Genomic DNA, 11,801 nt, shown 5'->3' with positions numbered 1-11,801 from the left:
CCTCCCTCCCCTCTGGCACCTCACTGCTCCCTCCCCGGGCGCCGTGCCTTGGTGCTGCTCCTCGGTTTTGGGGTGAAATCCTCTTGTGGGCTCTGCAGAAACCACCCATTTTTCCCCAAACAGGTGAAACCGTGGGGAGATGGAAATGCCCAAACTGACCTCGAGCCGAGGCCGCCAGGCTGAGAGGAGCAGATGTTGGCACGGCCGTGATCCCGTGAGGAGTTTGGGCAGAGCAGGGCAGTCCTGGGCTTCCAGGAGAATTAAAAATAATAAAATATTTCTGTTTGCAGGGGTGAGGACGATTTTAGAGACAGGTAATGAGAATTCTGCCTTGAACAGCTCGTCTTTAAATCAATGCCCCAAAAGCCGGCCCGTGACAAGCTGTGGGAAGGCTGGTGACAACGGGAGGGATTTCACCTTGGCAGGGCTCGTGATGAAATCAAAACCCACAAAAAACGGGTTTTTCCTCTCATAAAGAAGCCTCCATCACCTTAACAAGAGGGAATTCTCTCCCAGGGAGCTGAGGAAAGACTGTTTTAGAGGTGGCAAACTGAGTGGAAATTTTGGGTTTTGTTTCATTGTCAGCGGGAAAGGAGAGTTTGAGGGAGGAGGAGAAGCGTTCGCAGGGGTTTGTTTGGATTCTTGGCTTTTTCTCTTCGTTACTTTTATTAAATGTCCTTTTGAAGGTTTTCAGCCTGCTTTGGCTTTCTACCAATCCTGTCCCAGAGCAGGAAATGAGGGCACGGGTGATTGGCCAGCGCCGAGCCCAGCACACGCAGCAGCACGTTGGGTGGGAAATGTGAAAATTGGGGAAATCTGAATTTGGGGAAATCTGAAAACTGGGGAAATCTGAAAATTGGGGAAATGTGAAAATTGGGGAAATCTGAAAATTGGGGAAATGTGAAAATTGGGGAAATCTGAAAATTGGGGAAATCTGAATTTGGGGAAATCTGAATTTGGCAAAACAAAACCAGAACATCTGGCGCCGGGCATCCCTGGAGAGATTGAGCAGCCCCGATGGGGCCAGAGGGGCCAGGGCTGGGCCAGGGAGGGGTCTGGGGACAGCCGGGGACAGCTGGGGACACAGCCATGGGGCGGGGCCAAAACTGTCAGCAGTGTCAGCATTCCGGGAATAAACGTGTTTGGCACAGAAATAGGATCCGGAATCCTCGTCCTTGAGGTTGTTCATGGTCAGCGTCACCGAGCTCTGCCCGTTGTCCCTGGAGATCGTGAACCGGCCCTTGAACGACGGCGCGTAGTAGGTGTTGACACCATCATTGTTGATGCCTCCAACCCATTCCAGCTCCTGCCCGGGTCTCTGGCGGATCCAGTGCATGCCATAAGTGCCAAAACTGAACCCGGACCCTCGGCAAAGGAGGCGCAGGGACCCCCCGGGGGGCTGGAGGTCCCCCCCGGACTCCAGCAGGGTCACGGCCGCCCGGAGCCCTGCGGGGAAAAGGGGAGATGGGGATGGGAACAGCTCAAACATTGACCCAAATCCTGACTCTTGGCCCCAAATTGAGACCCTTGGATTTCTTCATCCGCTTCCTCCTGCTCCTGCTGGTTCTGCCAGGTGGGTCCCGACTCTCCCTGGATCTGACCACGCCCAGCACCAGCCACACCCTGATGTGGTTCATCGTCTCATCTCCCCTTTGTGCCGCAGGGCTCCGGGCGGCCGTGACCCTGCTGGAGTCCGGGGGGGACCTCCAGCCCCCCGGGGGGTCCCTGACCTTGCTGTGCCGCGCCTCCGGGTCCACTTTGGCCGATCACGACATGTTCTGGATCCGCCAGAGACCCGGGCAGGGGCTGGAGTGGGTCGGGAGTGTCCGGACGGAAGGCTGGAGCTCTGCGTGCGCGCCCTCGGTGCGGGGCCGGGTCAGGATCTCCAGGGACAACGGGCAGAGCTCGGTGACGCTGACCATGAACAACCTCAAGGACGAGGATTCCGGATCCTATTTCTGCGCCAAATCTGCTTTTGGTGGTAACAGTGGTGTTGCCGTTGGTGATAGTGACGATGCCTTAAATCCCCACCCCTGGATCCCCAACTGTCCCCAAATCCCCAAATCCTTTCCCCAAACCCAGCCCTTGATCCCCTTGAACATCTCCCCCAGTCTCCACCATCTTTGCCCCAATTCTCAACTTTCCCCCAATTTTCCCCCTTTCACCCAATTCTGCCCCCAGCTCCCCCGGCCCTGATTGGGTGGAGGTCAGAACTGGGGGACACGGGTGAAGGTTTGGGGCCAATGGTTGAGTTTTGGGACTGAATCCGAAGGATTTTGGGTCAGTCCTCACGATTGGTACAAATGGGTGAGACTTGCAACAAAGAGCCGAGAGCTGAGGGCTGGGAGAAGGGTCTGCCTTTGGGGACAGGGGGGACACTGAGATGGGGGTGGATCCACCACCGGCACCGGCACCATAGCCAGCCCAACAACAACCAGCACCAGAATGTTTGGCACAGAAATAGGATCCGGAATCCTCGTCCTTGAGGTTGTTCATGGTCAGCGTCACCGAGCTCTGCCCGTTGTCCCTGGAGATCCTGACCCGGCCCTGCACCGACGGCGCGTACCTGGTGCTGCCATCAGGGTAGATCCCTGCGAGCCACTCCAGTGCCTGCCCGGGTCTCTGGCGCATCCAGCACATGGAAGAGCTCCCGAAATCGAACCCAGAGCCTCGGCAGAGGAGGCGCAGGGACCCCCCGGGGGGCTGGAGGTCCCCCCCGGACTCCAGCAGGGTCACACCCATTCTCCCATCCCCAAATTTTCTCTGGTTTTCCCCAAATTCCCCGGATTTTTTCCCAGATCTCCACCAGAGATTTCCTGCACCCTAAAGGTGCCCCAAACTGTTAAATTACTCTCAATCCACACATTTATGAATGGGACGCCTCCACCTGAGCTTTCCATCCCCTCATCCCCATCTCCCCTTTTCCCCGCAGGGCTCCGGGCGGCCGTGACCCTGCTGGAGTCCGGGGGGGACCTCCAGCCCCACGGGGGGTCCCTGCGCCTCCTGATGCGACGAATTCCAGCCCCTGCCCGGGTCTCTGGCGGATCCAAAACATGGAGAAACTCCCAAAATCGAACCCGGACCCTCGGCAGAGGAGGCGCAGGGACCCCCGGGGGGCTGGAGGTCCCCCCCGGACTCCAGCAGGGTCACGGCCGCCCGGAGCCCTGCGGGGAAAAGGGGAGATGGGCACGAGGGGATGGAAATCTCAAGCGGAGGCTTCCAATTCATTAATGAGTGGATTTGTCCTAATTGTATGGTTTAGGACATTTTACGATACTGGAAAGATCTGTTGGAGATTCGGGGCCAGACAAAGGGAGTTTGGTACAAAACCAGTGATGGTTTGGGGATGGGAGAATGGCCGTGACCCTGCTGGAGTCCGGGAGGGACCTCCAGCCCCCCGGGGGGTCCCTGCTCCTCCTCTGCCGAGGGTCTGGGTTTGATTTTGGCAGTTTTGGGATGGGCTGGATGCGCCAGAGACCCGGGCAGGGGCTGGAATATGTAGCACGGATCAGTGACACTGGTGGCTACACCGAGTACGCGCCATCGTTCAAGGGCCGGGTCAGGATCTCCAGGGACAACGGGCAGAGCTCGGTGACGCTGACCATGAACAACCTCAAGGACGAGGATTCCGGATCCTATTTCTGTGCCAAAGCTGCTGGTGGTGGTGCTGCTGCTCCTGCTGGTTAAATTGTCGACACAGGTGGTGTCCCTACTCCCATCTGCCAATTGTCCCCCGTCCCCATAGCCCAGACCCTTCCCCCAGACCCCAGACCCAGACCCAGCTCTTGACCATTGATCCCAGCCTGGCACTGCCTTGGCCCCAGTTCTCACCCGCTGACCCCAAACCACAACTCCTGACCCCAAATCTCCACTTTCTTCCCCAAAACCTTGCTCTGAAGGTTGGGATTTGAGGCCCAGGCCCAGATTTGGGTCAGGGTGGGGGATTTGTGTCAGCGGCTGTTCCTGGGAGCCCAAAGTGGAGAATTGGGACAGAATTGGGTGAGTTTTGGGGCCAAAACAGTTGGGTTTTGGGTGGAACCATGCAGGGGTTTTGGGGTCTGTGGTCACAATTGTTGGAAATGGGGGAGACCTGAGACAAAGGGTCAAGGGGTGAGGTTTGGGGGAACGATCCAGGCTGTGGGGACAGGTGGGGACACTGAGATGTGGGTGATTCCCCCAGGAGCAACTTCACCATCAGCAGCAGCATTCCCACTATTAGCACCAGCAGATTTGGCGCAGAAATAGGATCCGGAATCCTCGTCCTTGAGGTTGTTCATGGTCAGCGTCACCGAGCTCTGCCCGTTGTCCCTGGAGATCCTGACCCGGCCCTGCACCGATGGCGAGTAACCGATGTTGCCACCAGTGTTGCTCATCCCAGCCACAAACTCCAGCGCCTGCCCGGGTCTCTGGCGCATCCAGCCCATTCCAAAACTGCCGAAATTGAAGCCAGACCCTTGGCAGAGGAGGCGCAGGGACCCCCCGGGGGGCTGGAGGTCCCCCCCGGACTCCAGCAGGGTCACGGCCGCTCCCCTGTCCCAAAACCTTCTCTGTTTTGCCCCAAACTCCCCTGATTTTGTCCCAGATCTCCACCCGAGCTTTCCTGTATCTTAGAGGTGCCTCAAACCGTTCAATTAATCTTGCTCCACCCATTAATTAATTGGACAACTCCGCCTGACCTTTCCATCTCCTCATCCCCATCTCCCCTTTTTCCCGCAGGGCTCCGGGCGGCCGTGACCCTGCTGGAGTGCGGGGGGGACCTCCAGCCCCCCGGGGGGTCCCTGCGCCTCCTCTGCCGAGGCTCCGGGTTCGATTTCAGCAGTCTTGGCATGCAGTGGATCCCCCAGAGACCCGGGCAGGCGCTGGAGTGGATCGCAGGGATCAACACTGGTGGCAGCACCTACTACGCGCCATCGTTCAAGGGCTGGTTCACGATCTCCAGGGACAACGGGCAGAGCTCGGTGACGCTGACCATGAACAACCTCAAGGACGAGGATTCTGCCGTCTATTTCTGCCCCAAATATGTCAATACTGGTGCTGGTGCTAATGATGCCTATGGTATTGTCCCCTCTCCCATCGCTGTGTCCCCACCTGTCCCCAAACCCCAGCCCCTGACCCCAAACCCCAGCCCCTGACCCCAAACCCCAGCCCCTGACCCCACTCCTGACCCTTTGTCCCAGCCCTGCACTGGCTCTGCCCCAAATGTCACCTCTGGGCCACACCCACTGCCCTCCTTCCCCAAATTACATTGAATTGGTCAAGATTTGGGTCAGGATTTCAGGCGAGGAGCCAAGATACCAAATTTTGTGCCAAAAGTCCCGATGTGAGGCCACTGGGCCGGGTTTGGGTCGGTGGCTGTGACTCGGTGCCAGCCGGGCAGATTTGGGGCAGAAGTGGCCAAGTCTGGGGGCAGTGGTTGGGATTTGAGGGCCAAGGCTGAGCTGAGGGTGAAAGCGGCCCTGATTTGGGGCCAGGAGCTGAGATTTGGGGCCAGAGCAGAGCCAGGGTGGGACAGAGGGTCAGGAGTGGGGTCAGGGGCTGCAGGGAAGGGTCTGGGGCACGGGGACAGGGGGGGACAGAGTGACGGGAATGGGGTCAATCAGCAGGACCCCAACCAGCAGCACCACATTTGGCACAGAAATAGGATCCGGAATCCTCGTCCTTGGGGTTGTTCATGGTCAGCGTCACCGAGCTCTGCCCGTTGTCCCTGGAGATCGTGACCCGGCCCTTGAACGATGGCGCGTACTGGGTGGTGCCACCACTGCTGGTGACAAGAGCGATCCACTCCAGCCCCTGCCCGGGCCTCTGTCGCACCCATTGGACATCAAAACTGCCGAAACTGAACCCGGACCCTCGGCAGAGGAGGCGCAGGGACCCCCCGGGGGGCTGGAGGTCCCCCCCGGACTCCAGCAGGGTCACGGCCGCCCGGGGCCCTGCGGGAAAAAGGGGAGATGGGGAGGAGGGGATGGAATCTCAAGTGGAGGTGTCCAATTCATTAATGCATGGAGTGAGGCTAATTGAAGAAATTGGGGCACCTTAGGATACAGGAAAGCTCTGGTTGAGATTTGGGACAAAATCAGGGGAGTTTGGGGAAAAGCAGTGAAGGTTTGGGGATGGGGGAGCTGCCGTGACTCTGCTGGAGTCTGGGGGGGACCTCCAGCCCCCCGGGGGGTCCCTGCGCCTCCTCTGCCGAGGCTCCGGGTTCAGTTTTGGCAGTTTTGGGATGGGCTGGGTGCGCCAGAGACCCGGGCAGGGGCTGGAATTTATCGCAGGGGTCAACACTGGTGGCTACACCGAGTACGCGCCCTCGGTGCAGGGCCGGTTCACGATCTCCAGGGACAACGGGCAGAGCTCGGTGACGCTGACCATGAACAACCTCAAGGACGAGGATTCCGCCGTCTATTTCTGTGCCAAAGCTCCTGGTGGTGGCGCTGCTCCTGCTGGTTATATTGTCGACACAGGTGGTGTCCCCACCCCATCCCCCACAATCACCCCCCCGTCCCCAGAGCCCAGACCCTTCCCCCAGACCCCAAGCCCAGACCCAGCTCTTGACCATTGATCCCAGCCTGGCACTGCCTTGGCCCCAGTTCTCACCCGCTGACCCCAAACCACAACTCCTGACCCCAAATCTCCACTTTCTTCCCCAAAACTCTGCTCTGATGGTCGGGATTTGAGGCGAAGGTCCAGATTTGGGGACAAAGGCTGAGGATTTATGTCAGCAGCTGTGTCTGATATCCCAAAGTGGAGATTTGGGGCAGAATTGGGCAGTGTTTTGGGGCCAAAGCTATTGGGTTTGGGGCAGAACCGTTCGGGGCTTTGGGGTCTATGGTCACCATTGGTAGAAATGGGGGAGACTTGAGACAAAGGGTCAGAAGAGGAGGTTTTATGGAAGGTCTGGGTTTCGGGACAACAGGGAGACTCAACCATAGGGTCGTGGCCAGCGCCACCATAACCAACATCACCATAACCAATATCATCACCAGCAGCAGGAGCACAACAACCATCAGCGTTTTTGGCACAGAAATAGGATCCGGAATCCTCGTCCTTGAGGTTGTTCATGGTCAGCGTCACCGAGCTCTGCCCGTTGTCCCTGGAGATCGTGAACCGGCCCTGCACCGAGGGCGCGTAGAAGGTGCTGCCATCAGGGTAGATCCCTGCGATCCACTCCAGCGCCTGCCCGGGTCTCTGGCGGATCCAGCTCATGTAGGAGCTCCTGAAATTGAACCCAGACCCTCGGCAGAGGAGGCGCAGGGACCCCCCGGGGGGCTGGAGGTCCCCCCCGGACTCCAGCAGGGTCACGGCCGCCCGGAGCCCTGCGGCACAAAGGGGAGATGAGACGATGAACCATATCAGGGTGTGGCTGGTGCTGGGTGTGGTCAGATCCAGGGAGAGTCGGGACCCACCTGGCAGAACCAGCGGGAGCAGGAGGAAGAGGATGAAGAAATACAAGGGTCTCAATTTGGGGCCAAGAGTCAGGATTTGGGGTCAATGTTTGAGCCGTTCCCATCCCCATCTCCCCTTTGTGCCGCAGGGCTCCGGGCGGCCGTGACCCTGCTGGAGTCCGGGGGGGACCTCCAGCCCCCCGGGGGGTCCCTGACCTTGCTGTGCCGCGCCTCCGGCTTCGATTTTGGGAGTTACGGAATGATCTGGATCCGTCAGAGACCCGGGAAGGAGCTGGAATACGTCGCAAGTATCAGCAGCAATGGTGCTGACACCGGCTACGGGCCGTCGTTCAGGGGCCGGGTCACGATCTCCAGGGACAACGGGCAGAGCTCGGTGACGCTGACCATGAACAACCTCAAGGACGAGGATTCCGCCGTCTATTTCTGTGCCAAACGTTCTACTGGTAGTTACGGTTCTGAGAGTGCTGCTCGTATTGGGCACAGTGCCGTCAGTGTTCCCACCCCCATGATTTTCACCGAATATCTGCAATCCCCAGAGATCCTTCCCCCAAATCCCAGCTTTTGTCCTCAAATCTTCACTGTTTTTTTCCAATCCAAAATGGAACGTTCCAGCTGAATCCACCCTTAGATCCATCCCAACGCATTCCTGGGGCTCTGGCACACCCAACTAGTGTCAAAATTCCCAAAATCCAATACAGAGGTTCAGAAACCCCTGGGGGTCTCCCCATCCCATTCCTGCCCCTGCTGGGGACGCAGCGTTTGGGGTTTGGGACCAGCCCCGGCATCGCCACCACAACCGGCGCCGCCAGGAGCAGCGTTGATGTACCAGCCGCTGGTGAAACGCCTGGCACAGAAATAGGATCCGGAATCCTCGTCCTTGAGGTTGTTCATGGTCAGCGTCACCGAGCTCTGCCCGTTGTCCCTGCAGATCCTGACCCGGCCCTGCACCGACGGCGCGTATCTGGTGTCACCACCGCTGCTCTCGATGGCGGCCACGAATTCCAGCGCATGCCTGGGTCTCTGGCGGATCCAGAACATGGTGTGGCTGCCGAAATCGAACCCGGACCCTCGGCAGAGGAGGCGCAGGGACCCCCCGGGGGGCTGGAGGTCCCCCCCGGACTCCAGCAGGGTCACGGCCGCCCGGAGCCCTGCGGGGAAAAGGGGAGATGGGGATGAGGGGATGGAAAGCTCAAGTGGAAGCATCCAATTGATTAATGAGTGGAGTGAGGTTAATTGAAAGGTTTGGGGCACCTTAGGATACAGAAAAACTCTGGTGGAGATTTGGGATAAAATCAGGGGAGTTTGGGGAAAACCAGTGAAGGTTTGGGGATGGGGGAGCGGCCGTGACCCTGCTGGAGTGCGGGGGGGACCTCCAGCCCCCCGGGGGGTCCCTGCGCCTCCTCTGCCGAGGGTCCGGGTTCAGTTTCGGCAGTTTTGGAATGGGCTGGATGCGCCAGAGACCCGGGCAGGCGCTGGAGTTTGTGGCTGGGATGAGCAACAATGGTGGCAACATCGGTTACTCGCCATCGGTGCAGGGCCGGGTCAGGATCTCCAGGGACAACGGGCAGAGCTCGGTGACGCTGACCATGAACAACCTCAAGGACGAGGATTCCGGATCCTATTTCTGCGCCAAAGAGGGTGGTGCTGCTTCGGGTGGTTATGCTGCTGGTTATATTGTCGACACGGGTGGTGTCCCTACTCCCATCTCCCAAGTCCCCCCCAGTCCCCAGAGCCCAGACCCTTCCCCCAGACCCCAGCCCCAGACCCAGCTCTTGACCATTGACCCCAGCCTGGCACTGCCTTGGCCCCAATTCTCACCCGCTTACCCCAAACCACAACTCCTGACCCCAAATCTCCACTTTCTTCCCCAAAACCTTGCTCTGAAGGTTGGGATTTGAGGTTAACGTCTCAGTTTGGGTCAGAATAGCACATGTGTGTCAGCGGCTGTGACTGGGAACCCAAACTGGAGATTTGGGACAGAATCGGGCGAGTTTTGGGACCAAAGCAGTTGGGTTTGGGACAGAACCAGTTGTGGTTTTTGGGTCTTTGGTCATCACTGGTGAAAATGGGGGAGACTTGAGACAAAGGGTCAAGGGCTGAGGTTTGGGGGAACGATCCAGGCTTTGGGGCCAGGTGGGGACACTGAGATGTGGGTGGATCCACCGCCGCCGGCGCCTGCACGATAAGCAGCAGCAGCAGCAGCACAACAATTATCAGCAGTTTTGGCGCAGAAATAGACGGCGGAATCCTCGTCCTTGAGGTTGTTCATGGTCAGCGTCACCGAGCTCTGCCCATTGTCCCTGGAGATCGTGAACCGGCCCTGCACCGAGGGTGCGTAGTAGGTGCTGGCACCAGTGTTGCTGATGCTCCCGACCCACTCCAGCGCCTGCCCGGGTCTCTGGCGCACCCATTCCATGGCAAAACTGCCGAAATTGAAGCCGGAGCCTCGGCAGAGGAGGCGCAGGGACCCCCCGGGGGGCTGGAGGTCCCCCCCGGACTCCAGCAGGGTCACGGCCGCCCGGAGCCCTGTGGAACAAAAAGAGGGGATGGGGATGGGAAAAGCCCAAACAGTGACAGAAATCCTGATTCTTGGCCCCAAACTGTGACCTTTGGACCTCCCAATTCTCCTGGTCCTGGCCCTGCTGGCACTCAATACCTGGGATCCACCCACCTCCACAGCACCAAGCCCACTCCAGCCCACGCCCCGATCCATCCCCTCATCCCCATCTCCCCTTTTCCCCGCAGGGCTCCGGGCGGCGGTGACCGTTCTGGAGTCCGGGGGGGACCTCCAGCCCCCCGGGGGGTCCCTGCCCCTCCTCTGCCGAGGGTCCGGGTTCAATTTCGGGGGTTTTGGCATGCAATGGATGCGTCAGAGACCTGGGCAAGGGCTGGAATACGTTGCAGGGATCACCAACAATGGTGGTGCCACCAGATACGCGCCCTCGGTGCAGGGCCGGTTCACGATCTCCAGGGACAACGGGCAGAGCTCGGTGACGCTGACCATGAACAACCTCAAGGACGAGGATTCCGGATCCTATTTCTGTGCCAAATATGTTGATAGTGGATGTTGTGCTGCTGCTGCTGATGGTTGACACGTCAGGGGTGGCACTGCTCCCAACTGGGTGTCCCCCTGTCCCCAAACCGAGTCCCTTCGTCCAACCCTCAGCTCTCAGCCCTTTGTCCCAAGTGTCCCTCATGTGTCCCAACGTTGAGCACTGACCCCACACCCTCACTGCCACCTTCCCCAAAACTCACCCATTGGCCCCAAACGTTCACCCCTGGCCCCCAGTTCTGACCTCCACCCAATCAGGGCCCGGGGAGCTGGGGGAGATTTGGGTGAAATGGGCAAAATGGGGGGGAAAGTTGGGAATTGGGGCAGTGATGGCAGAGTTGGGGGTGAAGGTGAACAATGGGGCCATGGGTTGGGGTTTGGGGGATGGATCAGGGGATTTTGAGACCAGGCACGACCCCACCGCTGCCAGCGTGGCGCCATGATCGGCGCCATCGCCATAACCGGCAGCGCCAGAAGCAGAAACAGAGAACCATTTACAATTGCTGTCAAAACATCTGGCACAGAAATAGGATCCGGAATCCTCGTCCTTGAGGTTGTTCATGGTCAGCGTCACCGAGCTCTGCCCGTTGTCCCTGGTCACCGTGAACCGGCCCTGCACGGCTGCTGCATACACGGCGTTGTCGCCCTTGCTGTTGATCTGTGCGACGAATTCCAGCACCTGCCCAGGTCTCTGGCGGATCCAGTAAATTTCAAAATTCCCAAAATCAAAGCCAGACCCTCGGCAGAGGAGGCGCAGGGACCCCCCGGGGGGCTGGAGGTCCCCGCCGGACTCCAGCAGGGTCACGGCCGCCCGGAGCCCTGCGGGGAAAAGGGGAGATGGGGATGAGGGGATGGAAATTTCAGGAGGAGTTGTCCAATTAATTAATGGGTGGAGCAAGACTAATTGAATGGTTTGAGGCACCCCTAAGATACAGGAAAGCTCTGGTGGAGATTTGGGGCCAAAACAGGGCAGTTTGAGCCAAAACCAGAGAAGGTTTGGGGATGTGGGAGCGGCCATGACCCTGCTGGAGTCCGGGGGGGACCTCCAGCCCCCCGGGGGGTCCCTGCGCCTCCTCTGCTGAGGCTCTGGCTTTGATTTTGGGGGTTCCACCATGTACTGGGTTCGCCAGAGACCCGGGCAGGCCCTGGAGTTGCTCGCAGGGTTCAGCACCAGTGGCAGCACCTACTACTCGCCGTCGGTCAAGGGCCGGTTCACGATCTCCAGGGACAACGGGCAGAGCTCGGTGACGCTGACCATGAACAACCTCAAGGACGAGGATTCCGGATCCTATTTCTGTGCCAAACGTGCTGGTGCTGGTAGGTGGAATGCTGCTGCTGATGGTGAAGAT

At 59.1% G+C, this 11,801-nt stretch overlaps 3 gene segments (V, D, J or C); 1 reads left to right on the top strand and 2 right to left on the bottom strand.

The window, feature by feature from the left end:
• The first annotated feature begins 1,464 nt into the window (after nucleotides 1–1,464).
• Nucleotides 1,465–2,196, top strand: LOC135288867 (immunoglobulin heavy variable 3-23-like). The segment is given in 3 exon segments: nucleotides 1,465–1,573; nucleotides 1,664–1,998; nucleotides 2,182–2,196. Coding segments are annotated over 3 exon segments (459 nt in total).
• Nucleotides 2,197–2,281: 85 nt separating this feature from the next.
• On the bottom strand, nucleotides 2,282–2,742 carry LOC135288866 (Ig heavy chain V region 914-like). The segment is given in 2 exon segments: nucleotides 2,282–2,358; nucleotides 2,442–2,742. Coding segments are annotated over 2 exon segments (378 nt in total).
• A 5,360-nt stretch (nucleotides 2,743–8,102) lies between these two features.
• LOC135288865 (Ig heavy chain V region 914-like) lies at nucleotides 8,103–8,927 on the bottom strand. The segment is given in 2 exon segments: nucleotides 8,103–8,548; nucleotides 8,921–8,927. Coding segments are annotated over 2 exon segments (453 nt in total).
• Nucleotides 8,928–11,801: the final 2,874 nt, after the last annotated feature.

The sequence above is a fragment of the Passer domesticus genome, chromosome 36, assembly GCF_036417665.1.
Source record: "Passer domesticus isolate bPasDom1 chromosome 36, bPasDom1.hap1, whole genome shotgun sequence".
NCBI classification, from domain to species: domain Eukaryota; kingdom Metazoa; phylum Chordata; class Aves; order Passeriformes; family Passeridae; genus Passer; species Passer domesticus.
Note: the sequence above shows the minus strand (reverse complement) of the source record. Positions and strands in the feature narration are given on the sequence as shown.